The 27,172-nt window shown below is 42.9% G+C and overlaps 2 protein-coding genes across 2 annotated transcripts in view; both read right to left on the bottom strand.

The window, feature by feature from the left end:
- The window catches only part of LOC117046386 (myeloid leukemia factor 1-like), a 15,070-nt gene extending 14,204 nt beyond the window's left edge, over nucleotides 1-866 (bottom strand). The window contains 1 exon segment of the mRNA XM_033148186.1: nucleotides 827-866. Coding sequence (XP_033004077.1) covers nucleotides 827-866 — 40 coding nt within the window.
- Nucleotides 867-5,279: 4,413 nt separating this feature from the next.
- On the bottom strand, nucleotides 5,280-25,372 carry LOC117047413 (elongation factor G, mitochondrial-like). Its single transcript, XM_033150540.1, has 13 exons — nucleotides 25,235-25,372; nucleotides 22,946-23,098; nucleotides 22,542-22,674; nucleotides 21,523-21,727; nucleotides 20,409-20,525; nucleotides 18,823-18,973; nucleotides 12,287-12,441; nucleotides 9,524-9,608; nucleotides 9,208-9,345; nucleotides 7,201-7,302; nucleotides 6,529-6,585; nucleotides 5,948-6,085; nucleotides 5,280-5,472 (listed from the first exon to the last, which is right to left on the bottom strand). The coding sequence occupies exons 1-13, from the start codon at nucleotides 25,280-25,282 to the stop codon at nucleotides 5,386-5,388; spliced, it is 1,569 nt and encodes a 522-aa protein (XP_033006431.1). The 5' UTR covers nucleotides 25,283-25,372; the 3' UTR covers nucleotides 5,280-5,385.
- Between the last annotated feature and the right edge of the window lie 1,800 nt (nucleotides 25,373-27,172).

Below are 27,172 nucleotides of genomic sequence, written 5' to 3'. Positions count from 1 at the left end.
TTTATGATTGAGGTGTCAGTGTTGAACTTAAGTTTTTGAAATAATTGGTAAATGTTGCCTGCAACAAAATGTTGCAGCATCTCCTCCTTCCTAACAGGCATGCTTCTGTTTTGGATTCCATCCAGCCGTTTCCTCTACTCCCTTTCCCCCCCTTCAACATTACAAATGGAGTATGCTCAGACATTAGGCCACTGTGATTTTTTGCTCCCTTTTGACAAGGGTTGGGTTTTTGTTGTTGTTGTTTTTTTTGGTTCCCTGAGCATGCTGTTGTTTTCTTCATTTCTCAGTGGCTCCATTTTGGTTGCAGACTCATGCTACTAGGAAGGAGTGGACGCTTGAATACATGTTCCACAGCTTTTCTTTAGTTAAGGTATAGGCAAAGAATATGGGGCTCAAAGACCAGTTCTTTACTCCAGTCCCATTTAGGATGAAAGCAGCAAACGGCCAAGACAGAAAGTCTTGGCAGACCAGCTGAAGTTCCTACATTGGCTGCCGCTGCTTTAAAGCAACTGCAACTAAATCTTAAACAATGTAAAAGCAGAATGACCACTACTGTATTCAGCTACTGTATCAGATTACAAATAAAGTTCTCAAAAATACAGCTCGTTGCCATGTAAATGGGTGACTTGAGATGATCAAGCAAGCTGATCAGCCAGAGACTGGAATGTGTCTGCAACAAGTAGCAAACTACACGGAGCCGTGTTATAGTACATTTAGTGTGTGCAACAGATCTCTGGTGCAGAATTTGGAGAGCCACCGCTTTCATTTTCAATAAAGCAGGTGTGGTATCTCTATAGCCACAAATACGGAAACAGGTTTGCGGTACCAACAAATGAATGCATGCCTTCTGTGAGTCCCTTGCCCATGGTTCCTAGTCAGGATGGGCCAACTCACGCAGTCCTGTTATTCCTGAACTTAGCTCTGCTCTTTTTTCCTGCTACTGGTTGCCAAACAGAAATCCAAGTTCTGGATGATAGGTGGAGTATTCAGATTGTGCAAAGTTGAGACACCTTTAATGAACTTTTTTTGGGGGTGGGGTTGACACAGAATGCAATTCGCGTCTAGGAATTACTTTTTAAAACAACTATACATGCTTAATACTTTCCCAGTTCGATTCAAGCTATTTGTTTCTGTTGCCAGACAATTTCGGAAATGTCTCTGAAGAAATGAAGCCTGTTCGGCACTTAGCTTGGGTTGCCTGTGGTTACGTAATATGGCAGAATTCAACAGAAGACACTTGGTACAAAATGGCAAAAGTGCAAAGCGTCAAGCAGGTGGTAAGTGAATGGAACAAAGAGGGAAGTCTGACAAGTTGTCCTATGGCAGGCAGGCATGTCCAACAGGTAGATCGCGATCTACCGGTAGATCACTGGTAGCTACCCCCAAAGAAGCTGAACAACTGTGGCTCCCCTAAAAAAAGCTCAACATTTTACCTCCTCCCTGAAAAAACTCAACAACTTTGACCTGAATCCCAAAAAAGAGGGTAGATCACTGCCAGTTTTTAACTCTGTGAGTAGATCTCAGTCTCTTGGGAGTTGGCCACCCCTGTCCTATGGGAAGAAGAGTTCACAGTGGAGTGCAAAGTGAAAGTATTTTTTGAAGGAAGTCACAAAGTGGAGATTTAACACGGGATTCTCAGTGTATACTTGCCTATTCTTAATAATAATATTTATACCCTGCTTCTCCATTTTGGCTTAATTTTTGTTAAATCATGACATGGTGTAATATAATATGTCAAGTGTGGTTGTTCCTCTGAGGTTGTATTTATCTAATTTTAAGGCCTGCTGTTATTATATCCTGATATGTAAAACCACAGAATTCTTTTCCCCATGACTGTATATAAGGGAACAGTGCATTTTACTTCCTCTTTAAAGGAAAACTCTTTGTTCAGTTCTCCTGACCAAGCCCTAAAGGATTCCAGGTCACAAGAATCCAGAAGCACACAGAGTCTCCATAGTGATTTAATACTAAGAACAAAAACAAGCAATGAGTCAGTTCTAAACCCATTAAATTGTTTATGGAAACGAGAGCATTCCTTCTTATAAAAAATGGAACCCCTTTTCTGAATTAAGGAATGGCAGAGTTTTAAACGATGGGTCTTTGCCTTCTGGATGTTAAAGGGTAGCAAGGAAGGAAACCTGCTTCTCTCCTGTTAGTTCAAGTTCTTCAGTGTTTCTACGCTCATTGAACAAACATTTGAAAGTGGTTAGCCGTGCATGGATGGCAGCCGTATTTACTAAAGTCAGGGTATGGTCTTCTCCCTCTTTTGTTGGTTGCAGAAAAGGAATGATGATTACCTGGAATTTTCCTATGTGGTTCTGATTCATGATATTGTCTCCCAGGTAAGTAACAGAATTGTAAAGCAAATAATGGAAGGGGGGTGGGGAGAGAAGAGGACATTTCCTGCAAAAAGCAATCCTGGAACAGTGATCACCACAGTATCGGGCTGGTAGGACAGGAAGGAGCACTCAAGGGCTCCAGAGCTGTTCACAGGCTTCTACCAGGATAGCCAATAGATATGCATTTAATATGGGACTTCCAACTCCCATGGATGATGGCACTTGTAGATGAACAATACCTGGGAGGCCACCGCATTGGCTAGCCCTAGGCCAGGCTTCCTCAGCCTCGGCCCTCCAGATGTTTTTGGCCTACAACTCCCATGATCCCTAGCTAGCAGGACCAGTGGTCGAATGATGGGAACTGTAGTCTCAAAACATCTGGAGGGCCGAGGTTGAGGAAGCCTGCCCCCTAGGCTTTACTAAGAGCTTCCTGTGCAGCCTGCAGAGTACAGCAGAGCATGGGATAAAGACAGTCTGAAAAGCAAGGCACTGCCAACCTTCATGGTTAGGCACAGGTCTCAGCACTGCTTCGGAACCAGGTCTAAGACTCATGCCTGCGTGTATGCCATGATTCAGGAGGAGGGCAGGAAAAGTGCAGGATGTGATACGGAGCAACAGAATTCACCTTTCTCAGAATCTGCATTCCTTTAAAACACAAACACCGACACAAACTCAAGCTCAAGATACTTCTGACCACAAATATAAGACTGGAAGGGTGTTGTCAGTGCCTGCTGCACTCTCAGTAGTTAAGATTGCCAAAGGTAAGGAACAGACACATTGGGCAAAAGAGTTTGCACAGTTTTTTTGGACTAGATGACCCTTGGGGTCCCTTCCCACTCTACAATTCTATAAGCAGACTTAGTAAAAGTGCAGGATTCCACCAAATGAGATATTTTTAAAGCAAATGTGCATAAACTATACATTCCACAGAATGCATGGTGCAGAATTTGCGTTGCCAACTTTTGACCCACAGCTACAGGCTTTTATTCACCAGCAATCTGATCTGCAGTAATTAGCATCAGCTCACTCCTACCATGAAAGCTTCACTTCCCAACTTCTACAAGCCAGCCTTCCACTAAAGGCAGAGGATATGGCTAGGCTGTGTCCTCCTCCACCCTGGCCAATTAACCAACCCTAGATTACATAATGCATTTATGTATTTAAAGTGTGGAGGACACAAACACATGCAGCCCTGACTATATCCCAACTTGAAGCACCATGTCTCTTTAGCTGCATTTTCCTAACTTTACTAGCTTAGCATGCCAAGAAAAATCAGCTCTAGGCACGCAGAACCCTCAAAACTGCACACAGTGGGGAGAAGAGAGGAGATAGTTGAATATAGCAAGCAGAAATTCCACCAAGAGGTTCTGTCATTAGAAGGCTCCTTCAGTCAGATGAAGGCTCTGGATTCAAACAGTGACCCCTCCCAGATTAACCGCAACTGTGCCATAAGCAGAGAACAGGAGTGAACAAAACGTCCACCTCGTGGGTGGGTGCCTATTCAGCAAATCACTCTAGATCCCCCAACTATGCAAAAGCGCATGCTACATAGGAAGGCAAATCTTAGCCAATCTGACATCAGATATGTAAACTTGTTGATCCACCATATTGCAATTGTACATACAGTACCTGCACACAAATCACAGTGCAATGAATCAGTTTTCATCTAGTGACACCTCTTATGTACTGCAAATGCTTTGTATTGCAGATCTTGTGTCTCCCCCTCCAACCCACCCCGGCTTTTCTCATTTAGATTAAGGTGCAGGAACCAGAACGGTTATATAAGACTGCAACACCAAGCCAGAAGTACAAAGGAGATCCACAGGAGGATATAAACCAGGGGTCAGCAACCTAAGGCCCATGGGCCGGTAGCAGCCCACGAGGCTTGCCTAACCGGCTCATGACAACCCCTCCCGCCGGCTCTTACCAGCGTGGCGTGGGGACCGACTTCTGGGTTGATGGCGCCTGTGCACATAGGCGCTCCTCTGACCTGGAAGAGTGCGCATGTGCAATGCTCTGGCCCATCCTCCGACAGACAGAGCATCGACCGGCCCATTTTCAGATAAGGTTGCCAACCTCCAATATAAACCTTATTCCCAAGTATCATGAGAACAAAATTTGTAGATGGTGCCCTAGTGAGGCTGCTGTCTATTGAACACACTGCATTTCACACTGCATACTAAGCCAACCTACTTGTGGTTGCACGAATTAGGCAGAGAGCATACCTATATTACAGGTTTGAAAAGTCAGCCTTGAAACAACACTGCATGAAACAGTAAAGTGCAGAGGAACTACCTGGCAATATTTCAGTGAAACAATTCTCTGCTTTTCCTGCCATTCACATTCTTGATTGCCTTGCTCTATGAGAGCCACTGCACTTTATTAAGAATTTCAGAGTTGGAAAGAGGAGGAGGAACAAAATATGACCTAGCCCAAAGTTACTAGATAGGAAAAGAAGGTGATTTTCCAGATGCGCAGAGATAACAACGCTGTTCCTTGGTTTCTGTTCTAACGTTTGGGCTTCTTCTTTTTTAAATCCACAGGAGATTATACCTTGGCACATGCAAGTTTTATGGAACCCGCAGCATGGAGTTAAAGTCACACGGAATAGCCGTCAGCCAAAACGTGCGGCACAGGATTAGTGGCCACAACTTCAACCCTACTACAGTGGTACCTTGGTTCCCGAACGGCTTAGTTGTCGAACAAATCGGCTCCCGAACGCCACAAACCCGGAAGTAAGTGTTCTGGTTTGTGAATGTTTTTCGAAGCCGAATGTCCGACATAGCTTCCTTGGCTTCCGACTGAAGCCGCACCTTGATTTTCAAACGGTTTCGGAGTGGAACAGACTCCCGGAACGGATTAAGTTCGAGAACTAAGGCACCACTGTATTAGAGGTTGCTCAAATGTCTTTAAAACAACTTCATACAGCTAGAGGAAGGGCAATAAAATAGGCTTACGCAGGTTCAGAAACCCCTACATGTATAAGGACCAATGCAAATTATTTTCTGGCCTTGGTGTGGTGGCTCTCACATGCCAGAGTGAACACTTACGGTACAGTTGACACAATGCTCTCTCTGAATGCTACTTTAGGCTTCCCGGTCTCACAAGGACAACCATATTCTCTTTCCATTCTCTAGGTAGAAACAGCACACACACAAAAAAAACCTGATTAAAATGTGTTGCCAAATGGGTAGCGTTTAGCATGATCTCACCTAATTATTCCTGAATGCTACCTACAATCATTGGGAAAATGTCAAGACAACATTTTCCGGCTGTAGTATCTCTAGTTAACTAGAGCTTCTTATATCTGGACCAGATAGAAGCCCACCCACCCAGAGCAGATTGGGTTTTTTTTTGAGTAACTTTTTGGTCCACATCCTGTACATATGAAAGATTTCTGACCTTCTACATATACTACATGAGCGATAACCACAAAAAATTGCTAACACAGACCCAACTGAAGGATTACAACCGGCACTGTATAATTCATACATAGCCAGATATGAAGCTGGGGAGCACAACTAAACTATAAATGCTGAATTAAATAAATACTTTTGCCAAGTGAGACTCGGTAGCACACTTTACCAGTGCAATCTTGTAACAATCACCTGTGCATAGATTTCCAGGTGCAGTTCTCCCATTCCTGAAACAATGGTCTCTTTGCTCTCGCTGTCAAAATGAACTCTGAAAGTGGGGTCTTCCTTTGTGAAGCGGTTAATGCCTTTTGAAAACTTATCCAAGTCATTCTGAGGTGGGGGGGAGAGGATAAACAAGGATAAATTAACGTCTTTCGTATCACTGAGTATAACAAGATAGTCAAAAGTGCTGGGGTTACAGGACAAAATACCATAAAATATAGAGGTAGATGGTTTCTATAAACTGTAGGGTATCAATGGAACGCATTGGCTTCAGAGCATCACAAACTTGAGACTGCTCCACTCAGTGCTGCATTGACACAAGTAAATACACAACTAGAATTGATAGGATTGATCGCACATAATTGCCAGGGCATCAAACCTATTGGAACTCTGCAGCAGGAGAACTACCACACCAAAAGGTGGCTCAGCTTCTCCTAAACCAAATGCAACAGAAACCTTAGTTTTCCTCCAAGAAAAATCAGATCACAATATTCCTTCCAAAGTAAAGAAATTTTTTACTATTTACCCTTGTTTGGACCTCAGATGCCTACCTTGTTGGATGGCTTCATTGCCACTGAAATGACAGGATCAGGGACATGAATAGATTCCTATGAAAAGGAACAGAACGGAGAAACCAAAGAACCATTTGTTAATATAAAAACACTTGAAAATTATCTTTCCAGATAATTATCTTAACTTTTAACACTCAAACCCACAGGCAGCCTTCCTCTTGCTTGCTAGGATTCAAAATTTATGTGGTTTGTTAAAACAAATGTTTCCTAATACAGGATCAGATCCTGGTTTGTAGTCAGAAATTAAATGACAGTTTCCCTGTTTGGATGTTATGGATAAATCAGAATTTTTTCATTATGGCATTTAAGAGAAGGGAGGAGAGAAGGAAGCATGAGCGGGCACAGCGCTCATCTTATTAAACTGAGATTGTGTTGTGCTCTTCATAGAAGGGCTGGATGATACATTTCTGATCATGCTCCTTCATTTCAACAGAATGCAGAACTGACATTAGCATAAACTGATTATACTTGTAGGTTTGTTTGTTTTTTAAATTGTAATAGCTGTAAAAGCAGACTCAAAATAAAACCTTTTTTTAAAAAAATTAAAAGTTTCTTTAGTACAGAGGACATTTTGATTAAGGAATAACATCTGAGTTGAGACTTTAAGAAATATAAAGAGAACACACAGTTCGATTCAGAAGAGGAACTTACCATGGAAAGGTCAGTGTTAGATTTTTCTGAAAATGTATCCCCACTAGCACAGTCGATGCCAAATAATGCACAGATGTCTCCTGCATAAACCTCTTCCACATCCTAGCAGAAACAAAACAAAAAAATAGCATTCTAGGTGCGTTTTATGGTATTAGGCAAGAGTGCAACCATTCTACAGCAGTGGTAAGACCTGCATGCATAGTCTAACCTTGATTATAACAGGGTTCTCCTAGATTCTAAGCTGCCACTAGAGGCTCTCAGTGTTTCAGTGGCAAGGAGTACCTATGCCCTTGTTCCAGCTGGCTGACAAATTATAGCCATAGCTACCATAGTCTATGTTTTTGATAAGCTCCTGACTGAACTACTGCAATGTACACCACATAGGGCTTCGCTTGAAGACTGCCCCAAAGCTGCAATTGGTGTACAATGCCACTGCCCATTTGTTGTCTGGGGCAGTAAAATGGGATCATGCCACACTGATCTTGAAAACTCACAGCTAAGCAGCAAAGTCTGATTCATGCTGACTGGTAAAGGTACCTGTCAGGAGTTAGATAATCACATTTTCCTGCTAGATTAGCCAACATGTCAAGACAGTAGTAACCAAAGAAAGATGGAGAAGAGTGCAATAATGGGACCAGGAAGGAGTGGCTCCCAGAGAAGATGGGGCGACTGACTGCCAATATGACAAAAGCAATTTCACTAAAAGTGTTTTTACTATCAACTTGAAAGGTAACTTTTGAGAATGTACTAGGATGAACTAGGAGACAAATTTAGCCCTTACAAATAATTGAAGAATGGCCCATTTTGGCCTTACTGTTGAAAGATCAGTGGGCAGCCATGCTGAACTCCACTTCCAGCTGTTTTTATAGGGCCATGGTGCTTAAAAGCTAACTGGGTGTGAAGAAATCGACTTGGGATTCCCCAGGCAGACATTTTATAATATGGGAATGTTTTGATTCCTTCGTTTAACGAAGAAAAGGGGGTTCTCGGGGCAAAAAAGGAGAGCAGTTATGGCAGAACATTAATTGCTATATAAGCCTTCCTGAGCTTGCAGCTTTGGTCAGCAGCGGTTTCGTTTTTCAAAAGGAGGGCCACGTATTGAATGGAGCAGCGAAGGCTGGAGAGCCTGTGGCAAGGGCTCTCGCTACACCCTTCCATGGTAGCTGAGACTCAGGCAAAGGGCTCTCTAACCTCTTCCTCTCCAGTGGGAACAGAAACTTCAAAAGGGCTCTAGATGACGCTGTGAACAGCAACAGCTGTATCTCCATCTCTTCATCTTCTACACACTACATATGGCATGAAATGCCGACAGGGCTGCTGTTCATACTTCTTCCCAATTCACATGGGAGAAAGCAGCTACAGAGAGGTGTCCTTGGGATCAAGGGAGAAACTGAGGGAGGAGATGGCAACAGTATTGCGCTGTACAGTCGAGCAGGGTATAAACTGAAAACCATATAGATGTTTTTGGCGAGGAAACAAATTTTAGGAGCGGCATTTATCTGCAAATAAAATCCCACGGCACAGGCAAGGAACTGAAACACCTTTAACTAGAAATGCCTTCTCTTTGACCCAGATTGCATACAAAGAATGCCATAGCGCAGTAGTTCCCTAACCCTTTTTTCCTCATGGACCACTTGAAAATTGCAGGTGGCCTTGGCGAATGAATTGATGACTATTCTACCTGTTGCAGAGGCAGTAATATGCTGTGCTTGCTGCAGTATGCTTTGCAGATGTATTTCTATTTCTTGTATTGCATTTTCTTGCATTACACTTTGCATCCCATAGAATCTGAATCATTACACGGTAAAATACAACATAAAAGAACAAATACAATTTAAAGATCAATATGTGTATTTGATGCAGACGTGATAGGAACCACCTGACTGAAACTCGCCCAGGAGCCACAGTTCGGGAGCCCCTGCCTTTGTTTGCATCTTCTTCGCTGAACGGAAAGGGATTGAAGTGAAATAAAATGCCTCACAGACTGGGTTTTGCCTCGATATTCACCTCCATCGTGTCTGCATGCATGCGGACCAGTCTTGGCACCCGGACCTTCTTCCCAGTCCTGGTATTGTAGATGGAATCGCCTTTCTTTAGCATCCCCTGATAAACACGCACGTAGGTGAGCTGTCCAAAACGCCCAGCCTGCAAGTGGCAGAAAACAGCAGCCAGTCAATCAAGGGAGACAAAACTTTAGGAGAAGCAGAGGGAATCAAAGCAACACACATCCTGAGGTGTAGAGCAAACGGCCACTAGCAGCCCTGTCCCAACAGGTTTCAGCTCAGTTGTTCTTAGTTAGAAAGCTTTGTCGGAGGGGACCTACCTCAAGTTTAAATGCCAGGCCCAAAAAAGGCAAGGAACTGTCTCTGACAGAGCTCAGCGAAATCATAGATTTTTCCTTGGAATCCCTTGAAGAAGAGAAAAGTTAAGTTTAAAATGCAATATTTCTACGGTACTTCACAATCCATTTTTGTTGTGGCGATCTGTTCTGAAGGACGATCTAATGAGCAGTCTTAACAGGCTCTGAAGACCAATGGCAGATGTAGAATTATTACTAAGAACAGCCTTAGTTGGGTTTATGTCCCTTTTGTATGTGTTTACTAGCTAAATCCGTCCTACCTGTTTACTGTGCAGGTTTTTAAAGGAAAACACTTAAAAATCCAAAAGGAAAATTTAAGAGGTGGTCGAAGTGCCTCTCCTTTCTTCCTTTACAGATTTTAGCCACTTGGAGCAGCTAATGTAGGCTAACTCCTGCCGCATGGATTTAAAGAGTTCTGCAATTCCCCCTGGAAGCAATGGGCATAAAAATATGTCATTGATCTCAGAAAGATTGTAAGGGGGAAATTATGGTTGTCCCTCCTGGGTCCAGCAGCTTCCCCTCCCACCATACCATCTCCCTGAGAGTGACTGCATGTCATCACGTCCTGTTGCTCCCAGGGGGAATTGGAGGCACATTTTCAACCCACACAGCCAGATCCACATGGGCTAACAACTGATTCCAAGTAACTAGTACATGAAAGTAAAGCCCAAAGAGTCAGCTCTCAGGTTTCAGCTCTCACTGTGGAATCGGGCAGGAGTCTTACCCAATCCGCACATCCAAGGAGGTGCAGGTAAGGTGTTTGCTGTGGAATCTGAACTCACCAAATTCCTTCCTAAGAATTCTTAGGCTCAGTTTTTAGCCGAAACGTGCACTGCTGGAGGTGTAAGTGAATTAAGGCGGATTTAATACATATCTTTTGGAGTTGTAAAAAAAATGATGCACTTCTGGACAGAAGCACCCAAATATTATACAAACAAGTACAGGTAATGGTCTCCTGAGAAATCCTAAAATTCTCCTTTAGATAACTTCATCCTGAAGTTGTTAATACTGATCTACAGCTGATTACGGCACTGCCAACACACAGCAAAACAAGTGTATTTCACAAAAATGGAAAAATAAAGACATTCCCATAACAGGATAAGGAAAATCTGGTGAACTCTCTTAATGTTATAGCTTACATATGAAAGAAACACGGTTCATAATAATGAAGAAAAGAAACTTATTGAGAGGGGCCTTGTTTTTGCACTATGGAATGACAATGTAAATGACGCTGTTTTTCCTTTTAATTTATTCATGGTACTATAGGTTTTCTGTTATGTCACCCCGTTCCCACCTTCAACTGTCATTTCCCTTTCCTTTCCTATAATTGCTGCATATACTTACCGTATTTTTCGCTCCATAGGGCGCACCTCGTTTTTAGAGGAGGAAACAAGAAAAAAATATTCTGGTTTTCCTCCTGTAAAAGCCCTGTTTTTTTTGAGGATCAGCTAAAAGTTTTGTAGCTTTTTTTGCAAAGGGTAAAGCCCTGGTTTTTTTTAGGATCAGCTAAAAGTTTCGCAGCTTTTTTTGCAAAGGGAAAAACCCTGTTTTTTAGGATCAGCTAAAAGTTTTGCAGCTTTTTTGCAAAGGGGGAAAAGCAAAGAGGAAAAGCCTCGTTTTTATGGGGTTCAACTCACATTTCTGCAGCTTCTAAAGGAAAGGGAGCCTTTTCTACAGTTTCCAGACAGATAATCTAATCAGCCAGTCATATGTCCCTGAGGAAACAAACAACCTCCCTCTGCAGCACATTCAACAAAGGAGGGCGGGGCTGAAAGGGAGCCGGGGACTCTTATCTCTCTCCCGATCTCTTGCAGATCAGCTGCTGAGCGGGGTCCTTTCAACCCCCCTTTTCTCTTTGTAAAATAAAAAACATGATCCTCTTTTGGCCCCTGGGCAATTCAGCTCCAGGGACCACCATTCGCTCCATAAGATGCACAGATATTTCCCCTTGCTTTTTAGGAGGAAAAAAGTGCGTCTTATGGAGCGAAAAATATGGTACTCTCTATTTTTGAGGATTTTTTTTTACTGAAACATAAATAAATCTTAAGTCAGCCTCCAAGCATCTTGCAGTATTGGATTCTGTAGCGACAGCCAAAAAGGATTTTTTCACAATGAAATAATAATAATAATAATAATAATAATAATAATAATAATATTATAATGGTGACTTTTGTTTCAGTGTATCTGAAGAAGTGTGCATGCACACGAAAGCTGATACCAAGAACAAACTTAGTTGGTCTCTAAGGTGCTACTGGGAGGAATTTTTTGTTTTGTTTTTAATAATAAAAAAGAGAGCTGAAGGTACTTTAATAGACACGTGCCCATTTCTTTTGTCTAGTGTCACCTCTAATCAAACAAAGTTTCCAGGGTTTTAAAGGACCTCAAAAGCCAGCAAAGCTCGTTTACTAGAGACAACAGCATCCACATCACAAGCAACAATGCCTCTATTATATCACCTTCTGTTCTTTCTTTTTTTAAAAGATGCCTGATTAATCACTGGGGATGAGAACAAGAAAAGACCTACAGCTTTTGATGTGTCTGCCACCTACAGGCCAAACAGGTGTACCCACCAGCTTAGGAGAGGAAAGCATGCCTCAGACAAAGTGGGCTTTATCTTACAAAATCACTGCCTTTCATCTTCAACCGTAGCATAGGGTACTTAGTGGCCACATTATAAATAAATATAATTTCAAAGTAGATCTGTTTTCCTCCACTTTCTGTACTTACTCCTGGTTGGAAATCGCATAGTTCTGGACTTCGGATGGGTTTGGGAGGTATTCCAGAACAGCATCCAACAGCGGCTGCACACCTTTGTTCTTCAGAGCACTTCCTACCAGCACAGGTGTGAAGGATTTGCTGAGTGTTGTCCTTCTGATCGCAAGCTTGGGAGAAACAGAACATTCACAGTGTTAACAGTTGGCTTCTTAAGGGCACTTGGCATAATACAAGAATGCACAGCATCATGCTTTCTGTTCCCCACCAAATGAAAACAGTTATAATAAAAGCAATGTTTGTGGCTACACGATACAAAGGGGGACTTTTCCAACTGTAGAGAGAAGCTTTAAAACAGGGTACCAGCTCAGTTTTTAAACTGAACAAAGAGGCTTCCCTGAAAGGTTTGCTTTCTTTACGTATCTCAGGAGGTGGCCAAAATTCACACAGAAAACAAGTCCTTAGTGTAATCATCACTCTGCATTTGAGTGTGGATGTCATGGTGTTGAGGATTAACCTACTACAGTAGATGCAAGAGAAAACAAATGCCAAAAGGGAAAAGAAAGAAAAGTACGCATAAGCACAAAGCTGCTACTGAGTAGAAACCGGGATTTGTTGGGGTTTAACAAGTTGGAAGAAAAGCCTGCATTGCAGTGACTACAACTGGAACAACGCTAACAGGTTCGAGCCCCACATTGAGCAAAAAATTCCTGCATTGCAGGGAGTTGGACTATACGACCCTCATGGTCCCTTCCAGCTCTACAGTTCTATGATCCTATCAACCTGGGATAGTTCAGCTGACATCCCTGTGTTGTGACAGGGGGCAAAACTCTGTGTATATCTGTAATGGTGCAGCAGCCGTCGTTTCGGCTCTAACCCTGCTCGTTCCTGTCGGGGCCCAGCCTGGACCTGCCACCAGATGTATTTGTCTCTAGACCTGTAGCATGTGCTCAGGGCCTCCAAGATCAGCGGCTCAAGCTAGGAAAGGGCCAAGAGCCAAACTCCTGTTACTGATACCAGGCCTGGCAAATCTAAAGGTTTGATACCATCTGTCAAATTGGAGAGGCCAGCCCTGCAAAACCCCTATTCCCTTCTAGGTTGGACGAGGACTCTGGCTCCACATTACCTTGGCAGGCCAGATCCCTTAGGGTCTGAAGTACCAAGTTTAAGCCCTCAAAGTACCCGATCTTCCTTCCTCTCCCTGCAAATAGAATATGGCATACTACAGACAGGGGAGACAAGGTTAGCACCCTGACTGGAAATATCTATGTTCTATTCACAGAAACTGCAACTCCCTCCTTGCCTTCTTCCCCCCCCCCTTATTTCTGCAGGTTACTTTTGTACCCTGACTTCAGCAGCTGCAGCACACCAGTCAGGGTTTCAACCTCAGGAGTAATGTTTTGCTGTCAGCAAACAAAATGTATATTTAAGTCCTTGATGTCTAATGAGCACGCAAGAAGAACCCAATGCGTTTTCCATGAAAAATTATTTTAAACCAGAACTTGGCTGCCTGCCACAGGCTAGAAATCCATCACTGGGGACATATTAGCACAAACAAACCTGCCTCTTGGCCTTTCCACAGCCATTAAGTAATTTGTAATTAATTAGCTCTGGGAGAAGGAAGGCTGGGGGAGACAAGGCCGCTTTGAACCAGAAAACTGCTTTTGACACAAACTGTTGCTTGTGCCAAAAGGTCCCATCTGACAAATGATTTTAAGATGATTTTTTTTCATCCTAGATGCAGAGCCACAGAACGAATAGACTTTGGCCACATGCACATCACACCACACCTTTAAAGCACTATGAGAACACCTTACACAGTCATGGCTTCCACCCAAAAATTTTGAAAGCTGGAGTTGGTTAAAGGGGTAAGAGCATGGGTAGGCAAACTAAGGCCCGGGGGTCGGATCTGGCCCAATAGCCTTCTAAATCCGGCCTGCGGATGGTCCGGGAATCAACGTGTTTTTACATGAGTAGAATGTGTATTTTTATTTAAAATGCATCTCTGGGTTACTTGTGGGGCATAGGAATTCATTCTTTTTTCCCCTTCAAAATATAGTCCAGCCCCCACAAGGTCTGAGGGACAGTGGGCCGGCCCCCTGCTGAAAAAGTTTGCTGACCCCTGGGGTAGAGAGTGACAGTTCACAGAGTGGCTTAACAATCAATCCCTCTCCCAAGGGAACTCTGGAAATTGCAGCTCTAAGAGATGAATAGGGGAATCCTAACAACTCTCAGCGCCCTCAACAGACTACAGTAAATTGGTATCATTTAAATGTGTGGTGTGGCTGTGCCCATAGTAGCTTGCTTACATGTCTAAGAAAGATGCTTAAAAAATGTTGCTATGTATCCCCAACTCTGTAAGAGGAATCTTTCTCTTGAGGACTCCAACCAGGCTACAAAAGGAGCCTTGTAGTCCTGTTCATGCTTTCTTTTTTGGAGGGGGGGTGTCAGAAAGGGGAGGGGGAAAGGAAAAAGTGACCTTTTCTCTTTCACACATGAGACCTTCCCCTGCTGTGCTAAATGCAGCTGAGGTGAAATACCATGGAGAGCTAACGCCAGTCAGAACAGACAACACTGGAAGAAGAAGGAAACTGTATCATTTTGGGAGAAGAAGAACCTGGACTGGGAAAATGTTGGGGGGAAGTCTGTTGGGAGGTGGAAATGGGAGGGGGGAACATGGTGAGGAGGGGGGTGGGGTATAGGGATTTAAGAGATCTATTAGAAATGCTGACCATGGTACTCGACATCAGAGGGGAAAAGGGATTTTGAGAATGGAAGAAATATTTAGGTTTTTGTTAAAATGTGTTGATTTATATATTTTTGAAGTTGGAATCAGAAGTAACAAGAGCAACAGTTTTATTGAGTTAAGAGAAGAAAGGATATAAGAAGTTAAGATTTGAAATGTGATGTTTTAATTGATAAGAATAAGTTGTATGATTTAAGATATGTTGATTATAATTGTAAGATTAAGACTAGTAGTAAGAAATTAGATTTTACAATGTTACAAAGTTACTGAAGAAGATTAGAAATGAACGCATAAGTGAGGACGTGAGGAAGTCCCAAGTTTAGGATTTTAAAGAAGTGAAGGATTTTTAAATAATTGTGTTGTTTTGTGTGTAAGGGTGTATTGTGTTGTTTTGTGTGTGGTGATGGGTATTTGTAATTGATTTAATTTGGAAAATCCAATAAATTTTTATTTTAAAAAAAACAGAACAGACAACACTGAGATAGCTGAATAATAGACTTGGTATAAGGGAGCACCCCAGCATTGGAAGACTCAGGTTTGAGAGTGCCAGCCCCAAATCCTAGCATGTTATAACTACACAGCACTGCAGGCAGGGTTCTGGGGAGCTTCCTCATGCAATGCCCCAGTAATATGCAGGGAGTGATGCCTTTGAGCTCACAGCACAACTGCCCTCAACTTTAATATTCCCTTTTAGGGTAATTGCTATATCTATATCTAGTAGACTGTACCACTCCAGTTTCCTCCTCGCTCCCCACCCCAAGTGACACCTCCGCAATCCTTACAGCTTGGAAGTTCACAGGTGCTCGCTGGTTTCTTCAGGTTTTTTAAAAAACACCCTTCCTTCTTTCAATTCGCAAATGTGTGTACATCTGCATTCCTAGGAACTTCCGTGTGTTTACACAAACTGCTAACTTATTTTGGGCAACTCTGCTTTGCTTCCAAATTAATAGTCACTCAGCCACCACTGTTAGAAGGAACGACAGCTAGAGCTTCCACACATTTGTCTAATCCTTTTTAAAAGCCATCCAAGCTAGATGGGCAACACTGCCGTAAAGTTTATTTCGTGCTGGGTAAAGAGGTAAAAGCATGCCTAGGATCAGAAGGCGCTCCAGACGACCCAATCTTTTTTGCTCTTTTTATTTTCAGCACAGATCAAGAGACAACTTATTTGACTGGAGTATGGTGTTTCTGAAAGAGGATGAAAAGAGTCCATGGGTGCAATCCTATGAACAATTGGAAGCAAATGCAACTGAATTTTGGTACTTTTTCTCAGTAAATGTATATGAGGTTACAAATCTCTCCTTTGAATTTTCAAATAATGGCACGAATACAGATGGATATCCACATTATTTGAATGCCCCTTGGACTGTTTGGTTAATGGACAACATCAAAAGCTGTAACTAGGGTAGAGGTTTCGAAATTAATATTCCTACAGTGTATTTTGACTCTTGGGAGCAACCTGATCACTCAGCTGCGCTTAAAATGGGCTTCTTCCTCTTAAGCATTTTGTGAGAGCCTGGAACACAGAGGGAAACCATTGCATAACAACCACCATGCAGCAATTCTCCAGACCGCAAAGTCATCAAAGGCTAACAAGGGTAACAGGAGATTTATTTCCACATTCAAAGCTCTATATTCCATGCTCATCAAGTCCTCAAGCCAAATCCAGTCCTTGCCCAAGTGAGTTCAGCTACGGTGAAACAGTGTCACTTTACACCAACTGCACATCAATTTAGAAACAAGAGGTTGAAATGCTGTGAAGGATTTCTACCTACAAGTAAACCCTGTGTCAAAATATACAGATCACAGGGCGCATTAGGCTCTGCCTAGAAACAAATATAGGTATGCAGGTACAAATATTGCATTTACATTTATAAGGAGAAGAGGTAGAGATCACAGATGACCTCTATGATCTGTCCCAACTTCGTCTGTCACACCAAACAGCTGGTCTCCTTCTGCCAGCTATTCTCCCCTCCAGGCATCTGTTGCTATTAATGCCTGGTACTGAAAACCTGCCACTTCCCTGGATAGCAGCAAAGCGTCATAACAAAGATATTGCAGACACAGAAAGCCCAGCTTACTCGTTTAGCTTCTAAAGGCAACGAAATGTGATGTCCCAACACACAAAGCTGTCTCTGAATGAGAGCTGGCAATATAATAATCCCATTAGAAGCAAACCAACCAACCAAACAAGCAGGGTCATCACAGCTTTGCTATTTTTTTTTAATCCTACCTAATTCATTTAAAATTATAGTCCAACTAAACTGTAGGATAGATTTTTATTTAAAGACTTTATATTTCACCCTTGCAGAACCCTGCAAGTACGTTTTATGCTTTTACTGCAATTAACTGCATATTATAATATGCAACAGTTATTATAAAGTTATATTTCACAATTGTGCATATATATATATATATATATATATATATATATATATATATATCGTTATAGTGCACATCTAGAGAGATCTAATATGGTAAAGTTGTTGGACAGATCCCCACTCATCCATGAAGATCACTGGGTGACCATGGGCCGACCTCTGTCTCTCAGCCTAACATACCTCACAAGATTGTTCTGAGGATAAAACAGGAGGGGGGGATCATGCATGCCATCTTTAGCTCCTTGAAGAAAAAGTGGGATAGAGAGACAGACTGATAGATATCGACAGATGGATGAAGCCAAAACAGACCATCTCCGTTATCCAATCTAAGCAACTGAAGGGCAGAAGTTCAAAAGTCAACGCTCTACCCATCAGAACAGGGGCAGCACCTGAAGGCCCCCGGATGCCAAGCCAGAGAAGAAGGCAGTGTGTTACCGACTCCTTATCTTAAAAGTATATGGGTCCCCAAGAATTAGGCCTGGGTGATGTCTCAATACAACGTCCAGAACCAGTTTGAGGGCCAGATCACGATGGCGTTTTGACCTGCTGGTGTATCGCAGGTGGTGCTTTCCAGCTTTCCAGCGCCTTAGCTTCCTTCTCTGACCAAGTGGGTGGGCTTTCTTCTTCCTCCCTGTGCTGGGCGCTGGATTCAAGTTACAAGAAAGGAGATTCCGACTAAACATAAGGAAGAACTTTCTGACAGTAAGAGCTGTTTGACAGTGGAACCATTGGGAAGTGGTGGACTCTCCTTCACTGGAGGTTTTTAAGCAGAGGTTGGATGGCCATCTCTCATGGATGCTTTAGCTGAGATTCCTGCATTGCAGGGGGTTGGACTAGATGACTCTTGGGGTCCCTTCCAACTCTACAATTTTATTAAACTGCCTTGGGTAAGCCATTCTCTCTTATTTCAATCCTCCATCTGCAGTATGGAAGGCTAATTTTTTTTGGACTACCTTATAGGGTTGTTTTAAATATATAATTAACTAATTACATTTATATCCCATTTTTTCCCAAGCAGCTCAAGATGGCATGCATGGTTCTACTGAGATGTACGTATGTATGTATGTATGTATGTATGTATGTAAAAAGACACATTGAACATTCAAAGCTCTCTCTATAAAAGCTAGGTGTTGCTATTATTTTCAGATAGCATTAAGGAGTTTGTGACTATAGGACATGTAACCAGTATTAGTCGAAGGGAAGCGTGGGGAACCTGTGGCCCTCCAGATGTTGTTGGACTACAACTCCCATCATCCCTGACCACCGGCCATGACTGGTTTAAGGCTCTTATCCTTGATTAATTCTGATGACAGTGCCCTACCCAGTTCGCTTTTACATATGCAAAACATTATACACCAAATGCATACATCAAAGGACTCTGGGCAATCCTTGGGGCAACGGGGAGAGAACTGAAGTCCCTTTACCTTCAAGTCAGTCACTGTTGGGATTTTCTCTTCAAGAAAAAGCTCCCCAATCTGTTCGTCTAAGTTTGCAACACATTCAACCAGTTCCTGGCGGCGATCGGTAGCCTCTGCTCTGAACTCAGGGGGAATGTCGTCATATTTAACCGTTTGGCTACAGAAGCAGAGAAAGCAAGCAGACCATCAGAAGTCACCCAACTAGAAATGTTAGAAATCTGGCATGCTCCTGTGGACTTCAGTGAGAACCACAACTATCAATTTATGCCACGAGTGACACATTTTCAGTTCTTTTTACACCTGCACATCTAGCGACAAAGCTCTGCTAGCAATAATACACATTTGATTTAAAATTGGACCCCTTGTACCTTCTGTCTAATAATATTCACATAGGCTATAATCCTATGTGCCTTTAAAATTGTGGGGTGTAAACCAGGATTGACATCATAAGGCTACAATAAAACCAAGTTTGCTGGGTGTTTTTCAAATAATGGACATTTTCTATTAATGCTCTGTCGTGATGAGTACACAATAATTTCAGGTGTACACAAGGATCCATATAAATATGACACTCTTGGATGGGTTGTTCCTGTGACAAACACTGTTCTCCTAGAAAGAGAACACTTAGCCATCTTATGCAGAAGGAATCACAGATACATTTAACTTTTTAAAAACCATGCTGGATAGAGCAAAGTTATAGCTCCAGTTGAGCAGCTGCTGTTTGAGGGTATAAATATGACCATATTTATATTTCAATTCCTATTCAATTCTCATTCCCCTATGAAAATGTCACTCTGCCTTATGAGCTAAGAAATGTGAAGACAAAACGGCCAATGAAATCTTTTTCCTCTCAAAAGAACCAATATTAAAGCTGAAAGGCTTCACTTGCTTTACCAGAGAGTAAGACCCACTTTCTTCTCAATAGACATGTTAAGGGATGAGCTGTAAATTTCTTGCTGCAGATTCCTGCAAAGCTGCAGGATCCCTGAGTATTTTCACATACCAGAGATTCAAAAGCCAGCCTGGAGTTAACTTTTATTATATGAATTCTGTCCACCCAAGGCAAAATGACGATTACATGGCTAAACTCTCCCACAATAAGAGCAAAGCATATTTAATTGCCTGTCTGCCATGCAATTATTACCTTTCCCCTTTCACAGAATTCACACATAATGAATATGACCCAAGTGTCATTTGCTGTGCAAATCCACGGCCTAAAAAGCTCCGACAGCCACAGCCCTGCACAAGCTGAACCATGGTTACAGCAAACAAGGATTCCTTAATAAAACAGGGTTTGCTAACTTGCTTCAAACTCCTTTAAGATAGGAACCCCGGGCTGCATTAGCTATGGTGCCAACATCACCTTCATTTATGGTTAAAAGCAGCCGAGAAATTCAAACAGAGAGGCATGGTGGGGAGGATTGTGTTATAGTTACGAGATCAGGTGTGTTATGGCTATACTAATCAAAGCTAATTATTCCTCAGTAACCAAAATACTAAATTATACTTCTTATAAAAACAACAACACACTACTCCCAAAGCTTGATCAGATGTAAAATGCCTCCATATTTCAAACTGCTCAGAAGCCTTACCCAAAGTCATCTTCAAAGTATATAGCTTTTTCTTCAATGAGATCAATGATCCCTCTGAAATTTCCCTCCAAACCCATAGGTATCTGAATATAGGCAGCATTGTGGTTCAGCTTGGATCTGTGAAGTTAAAAACAAATACAATTCTCTTAAGACAGCATTTACAGCTCTAAAGAACTGCTTCTCCACATACAAGTCCATCTGCCCATGAAGATCTGAAGGGGAGGCCCTGTAAGGAAGGCCAGTTGCCATAACAGAACTTTAGAAAAGACAGACAAATCATCTCAAGATTTAGAATGCACCTTTTTGGACACACTACCTTCTGGTGGTAGCAGGATTCTGCTTGTATATGGGGACACCACATCCCATGGTGGGCCAGAAAATAAAATGTCATACAAGGAACAAGATCAAAGGTCTAAGGCTCTAGTATGAGTAAGGTGGCAGGGCAAAGGCTCAGGGGGTGAGGTCTGGTGCCCACTTCGTACATCTAAGCCAGCCTTTCCCAATCTGGTACCCTCCAAATGTTTTGGACCTTAACTCCCATCAACCCTGTCCACTGGCAGTCCTGCCTGAGGCTGGGGGGGAATTATAATCCAAAAGATGAAGATGGTTGATTAAATCTGTATACTGCCCTTCCATCTGTAGATCTCAGGGCAGTTCACAGCATAAAAGTACAAGATAAAAAACACAAAACACATAATAAAAATATGAACAAAAGCAAACCAGTTACCACCACCAACACATTTAAAAGGGTATCGGACGTTAATCAGTCAAAGGTCTGGCTGAAGAGGAATGTTTTCGTCTGTTGCCTAAAGCTGTATACTAAAGGCGCCAGCAGAAACTCCCTGGTCATTCCACAAAAGATTTGGAGGTCACCAGGGTGGGGAAAGCTGATGTAAGCTATTAAAGAATTCAGTTAGCAAGGATCCTTCAGCCCATTTCATATGTGACACTCAATGTTGACCACGTTACCCACCTAACCTTTAAGAAGCATGGCATCCCAGAACAATACACTGAAGACACATATCTTTTGACAATGTTTCTAGAAAGATTTTCCATCTTCCTCTCTGATATGAGCAGGGGGCGGGGAAAGGAATTCTAACTGAGATGTTCATACCTAAGTTGTTGGATGGCTCTGTCTGGACTTGCACCCATTCGATCCAGTTTGTTGATGAAGGACAAAAACGGGACATTATACCGCTTCATCTGCCTATTCACTGTCATTGTCTGGCACTGAACCCCTCCGACAGCACACAGCACCAGGATGGCTCCATCAAGAACTCTCAGTGATCTCTCTACCTCTATAGTGAAATCAACGTGTCCTGAAAGGGAAGTAAAAAGATCCAGGAATTTTAAGGCTTCCAGATAGCTGAGAATTGCTGCTGCATTTGGTTCCCTTTCCTGCTGTCTGGGCCTGGTGGGAGCTGCAGTCAAAAACATTCAGAGGGCATCAGGTTGGCGAAGGCTATGTTATGCCCTAAGGACTATGCACTATGTCCAACACAACCAGGCTATCAAGATTGGGGATTTTACAAGTCAATAGTAATAGGACTAGTTCCAAGTTTCATTGCATACATTTGCTTTGAAGAACCGTACACACCAGAATTTCAGGCAGCATTTACTGAACAGGTGAAAGCAAAACCATCTAAGTCCCCTTTACACTGGGCTGTAGGGGGTGGTGGTGTTGGGTTAAGAAGACATTTCTCTTCTCTCGCCTCTACCAGTTGAATCAGCTCCAGCCAGGCATCAAACATGCTGTCAAACCAACAGGGTGTTTAAGGACGGGAGCAAGCTGGCCAAAGATCCACTGGATCCTGAGTTGGTCTTACTGCCATCAGGCACTGACAAAGACCGACCATCACTGAGCCAACCTGGAAATGGCACAGAGATCAGGCCCAACTGCCCTGCCCCACTTCCTCTGTGGCCACTGAGTGGCTGGGCTGCACCTGTGATGGTGCTCCAAAAAGCCCAGTGGGAAGGGAGTAGAGCTTAGGCCTTCAGCCTTAGAAAGCAATTTACAAAGCAAATGTCATTTTGGCTATGGATAAAAATTATACACTCTTAACACCTGGGTGTGTTGCTCATGCCAGGCATAGAAGTGCTAGAAACATATTTATTACCCAACATGACTTTTACCTGGGGTGTCAATTATATTAATGTTGGTGTCTTTCCACATGGTAAAAGTTGCTGCAGACTGGATAGTGATCCCCCGTTGTCGTTCCAACTCCATTGAATCCATGACAGCACCAACCCCATCTTTCCCTTTTACCTAAGGTGAAAGAAAGCATATCAACATTTCTGCAAGTCAGTGCATTTCTGCATGTGTCCTCTTGTACAAGGCAAGGATCTGCTCCGAGATGCTTTATTGCCCAATTGACAGATCAAAATTTAAGGTCAAATCAAACATAACACAAAAGTAGACTTCCACTTGCACAACAGGGCTTTCCCTTTCCTTCTTCCCCTCTGCAACCCCCTGTGCTCCCTCCAAATCTGCTCTTTGCTTATTCTTCTCTGGAGAGTCCCCCTCCACTCAGAAATACCTCGTGCATTTGTGCTATCCTTCCTGTGTAGAAAAGAATGCGTTCAGTTAACGTAGTCTTTCCAGAGTCAATGTGTGCAGAAATTCCTATGTTGCGGATCTTTTCATTGGGAATAATTCCTGAAGAGCACCATCTGCAGCTATTAAAAAACAGCTGAAATACAAAAATGGGATGGAATGTTATTGCAACAGATTACATTACACAAGACAACAGTAAGTGCAGCACAGAAAAACTGTCGGTATTATTGCTAGGATTCATTTAACAAATGGTGTTACTTCTACAAAAGGGATTCCCCACTTTGCCCCCTGAAATTGGTTTTGGTGGATTGAGAGAACCCCCAGAACAGCACACAGAAGGAGGGAGGATCATTCCATTTGGAAGGTGATATTCCACCAAGTTGTGGAGGAAGAGAGGAGCAGGGCTACTCCACCATCTTTGTTGAGGGACCAGCCGCCTTTGTCTCTCCCTCAATTATCTTTCTTAAATACTATACTTTCCAGTGTCACCTGTTTTACTTCCTGCAGTGACAAAATTAATAGCTACAGTATCTATTTAGTCTATATTTGTACTCCCTTGTGTCCACCTAACAATACCAATTAAAATAGTAATAGCTTTCTAGCTACTATTCTAGTAGTGTTCTAATTGTTAGAACATGTGTTCATGTTTAACTTCCAACCCTAATATTAATTGACATAATATCCTGAGTTTTAATAGTCTTAAAGTTATAGTATTCTGGGCTGAATATGTATGATACTCCCAAGATTTATGATAACTAAAACAAAATGTTTATTTTTTACAAAAACTGGGATTAGAGTATTCTGAAGTCAAGACTTTCAAGATTCATTAACAGAGTGGTATGCAAGTAGCTGATTTACATCCTTCACCCATACAAGGTGGAATAATTTAGTTTAATGTAAAGAAGTCAGGGCCAGATTTAGGTTTGATGAGGCCCTAAGCTACTGAAGGTAATGGGGCCCTTTATATGTCCAGCTGTCCTTTCTCAACAACAAATTGTCGCTAGTTTTTGTGTTGAATATATGCTATATGGTAATTTATGGACCCAATAGATATCTAAAGCCATTTGCCACTGTTCCTGTATGTAGGTTTTATTTTATTTGTAATTTATCTTATATCTTGGAAATGTACATCTAGGTTTTTTTTTCCTTTAAAATTTTGGGGGGCCCCAAGAGAGTGGGGCCCTAAGCTATAGCTTGTTTAGCTTATACGTAAATCTGGCACTGAAAGAAGTGTTCAACATGGGTTGAGGAGGTTTAATAAGGCTGCAGTCCTAAAACCACTTACCTGGGCTGGGAGGAAGCCCCATCAAATTCAAAATCTAAGGTCAAATCAAACATTGAATTCAATAGGACTTACTCCTGTAAGCCCTATATTAAGAATGCAAGAAAAGCCCTACTGGATCAGACCAAAGGCCCATCTAACCCAACACCCTGTTCTTACAGTGGCCAATCAGAAGCCTATGGGAAATCTACAAGCAGAACTTGGGAGTGCAGCAGAGCTCTCTTCAGTCCTGACTCCCAGCAACTGGTATCCAGAGGCATACAGCCTCTGGCAGTGAAGGTGGAACAGGGCCATGGCTAGCCTTATCCTCCCTAATCCTCTTTGAAAGCCGTCCAGGCTGATGGCAATCACCACATCCTGTGGGAGCAAACTGCATAGTTTATTTGCTGTGTGGAGAACGACTTTCATTTGTCTATCCTGGGTTGTATTATCTCAGTAGCAGTTTCCTCTGCTGTAAAGAAGTGGTTGGTTCCCCCCACTCCATCTTTTATAGTTTACTGTCGATTCCAATAGCGATGTTATCTTCCAAATGCATCTTTATTGCAAGATACCCCAAGGAATCTTTACTGATGGGTGGCCAATATAAATGTAAGGAACGAACAAACAGGCAGGCGGAATACCAAGGAGGATTTTCCCTAATGCTACAGGGACACCACATATTAACTGTGCGTGGGTCGCACCCCCGAGAATCCTGGGTTTGCTAAGGACCCTGGAAATTGTAGTTCTATTTAGGATGTGTGTGTGAAAATACAGTTCCCAGAAATGAAGCCATGTATTTTTAAATGTACGGTGAGGACCCGCCCTACAGAAACTTCACCTGCAGGGCTTCTGTCTGCCATTCAACTCCATTTTTTTTTTTTTAAATCAAAATTTCGAGTACCGTCCCCAGCAGGACGTTGGGGATCCTGTCCAGGCAGCGTGGATTCTCGTTCTCATATCCCACCGAAACCCTGAATGGGGTTGCTGAGCCCCCTTCGCCGCCCTCAGTACCTGTCGCCGAGGCAACGCGGAGCCCACGATCCTCCGGCACCTCAACATGACGGGCAGCGCACACGCTTCCAGTCCCCGCCGCTGAATGTCACGCCGCCCACGACTCCGAGCCCCACTTCCTGCCTTAGCCGGCTTGCGCTTCCGGGGCAGGGCCATAGAGTTGCCCAGCGGGACACTCCGCTGCAGCGCCGCCTTTAGGGAGGAGGGAGGAACTGCTCCGAAGGGGAATCTGCTTTGGAAGGAAGGAAGCAACATTGCTTTTTCTCCCCTTGCCTTGTTTGCGTGAGTAGTGTCCTCTCCCTACTCGGCCTCCAAATGGATTGTTTGCTCCCAGATCCATTGCCTCTGAAGGGAGGTGGATCAGGGTCTTAAGGTAGCTGTGCTCGAAGCAAAGGAATTCCAGCGTGAAGCTGCTGACATTTGAGATATATGTTCTTAGGACCCACGCTGTACAGTATTTGTTTTAAACAGTTAGTATTGTGTTTTTAAATTGGTGGGACCTTACAATGAAGCACAGGTCATAAATAAAAACTGCAAGTGTTGATGCAGGTATTTTCAAAAGTAAACCTTACCCAAGTGGGCACAAAACGAAGCTGAGAACTGAATCTCAATTTCATCCTGAGTGATGATAATTCTGTAGAAATCCCCATTTTAAGTGCACACACATCTCTAAAAGCCCAGTGATGTGAAATAGTATGATTACAGTGGTGTTGTGTATTTGTATTTGTGTATTTACTGATGGGACACGGGTGGCGCTGTGGTCTAAACCACTGAGCTTCTTGGGCTTGCTGATCAGAAGGTTGGTTGGCGGTTTGAATCCCTGTGATGGGGTGATCTCGTTGCTCGGTCCCAGCTCCTGCCAACCTAGCAGTTCAAAAGCACGCCAAAAAAGTGCAAGTAGATAAATAGGTAGCCTACTGCTCTGGCGGGAAGGTAAATGGTGTTTCTGTGCGCTGCTCTAGTTTCGGTGTTCCATTGCGCCAGAAGCGGCTTAGTCATGCTGGCTACATGACCCTGAAAAACTGCAGACAAATCCCGGCTCCCTTGGCCTGTAAAGCAAGATGAGCGCCGCAACCCCAGAGTCGTATGTGACTGGACCTAACTGTCAGGGGTCCTTTACCTTTACCTTTTTATTGTTACTGACGAGTTATCTCCAAGTTTAAAATGTTTTTATACACAGTTCTCTGAGAAGGAACTGATATACTTTAGTTCAGGGGTCGGCAACCTAAGGCCCATAGACCCTCACCGTCCGCTCAGTCAGCTCCTGTGCGCCACGCTAAACCGGCACAGAGCAGAGCGGGGACCGCCTTCCGCAACGCTGGCCAGCTTCCCATTGGCTGCAGGAAGCTCCTGCAGCCAATGGGAAGCTGCACACGCCTCCTCCACGCTGGAAGGAGCGCTGGAAATAGCATTTGTACACACACTCTGGCCCACCCCAGCGTCTGCGGGACCGTGAACCAGCCCAAGCCACAAAAACTTTGCCTACCCCTGCTTTAGTTGTTTTTTTTTCAAGTTTAAGATTCTTGAATATTTGGGAGGTCAGCGTAACTAAGCAACTCAGGCCGTGAGCCAAATAATGCATCTAGCCAGAGACTCATCAAGCTTCACTACTCTATGTTTGGCACTTCTAAATTGAGAATTAAAAGGCTGTACAGAATGTGGAATGCCACAAGCACATGCAGCACGGCTAGAACTTTGGAGGATCTTTCATGGGGGACGGTGAAGAGAACCTTTTCAAACTAAAGCTTTTGCTGACAGTTTGATCCCAGCCAAAAGTTAGCTTTCTGAGCTTTAAAGATTGCTGTAAAAATATATGTTCATCCCGAGTCAGGAAATGTGTTTTAAAAACTTTGCAATTACACATAAACTTGGTGTTACTAGTATTGGTAACATAAAACTGTCCTTTATGTATGCAGTGGCAAAAAAAACAAACCAAAC

This window comes from Lacerta agilis, chromosome 5 (genome assembly GCF_009819535.1).
Source record: "Lacerta agilis isolate rLacAgi1 chromosome 5, rLacAgi1.pri, whole genome shotgun sequence".
In the NCBI taxonomy this organism is placed as follows: domain Eukaryota; kingdom Metazoa; phylum Chordata; class Lepidosauria; order Squamata; family Lacertidae; genus Lacerta; species Lacerta agilis.
Note: the sequence above shows the minus strand (reverse complement) of the source record. Positions and strands in the feature narration are given on the sequence as shown.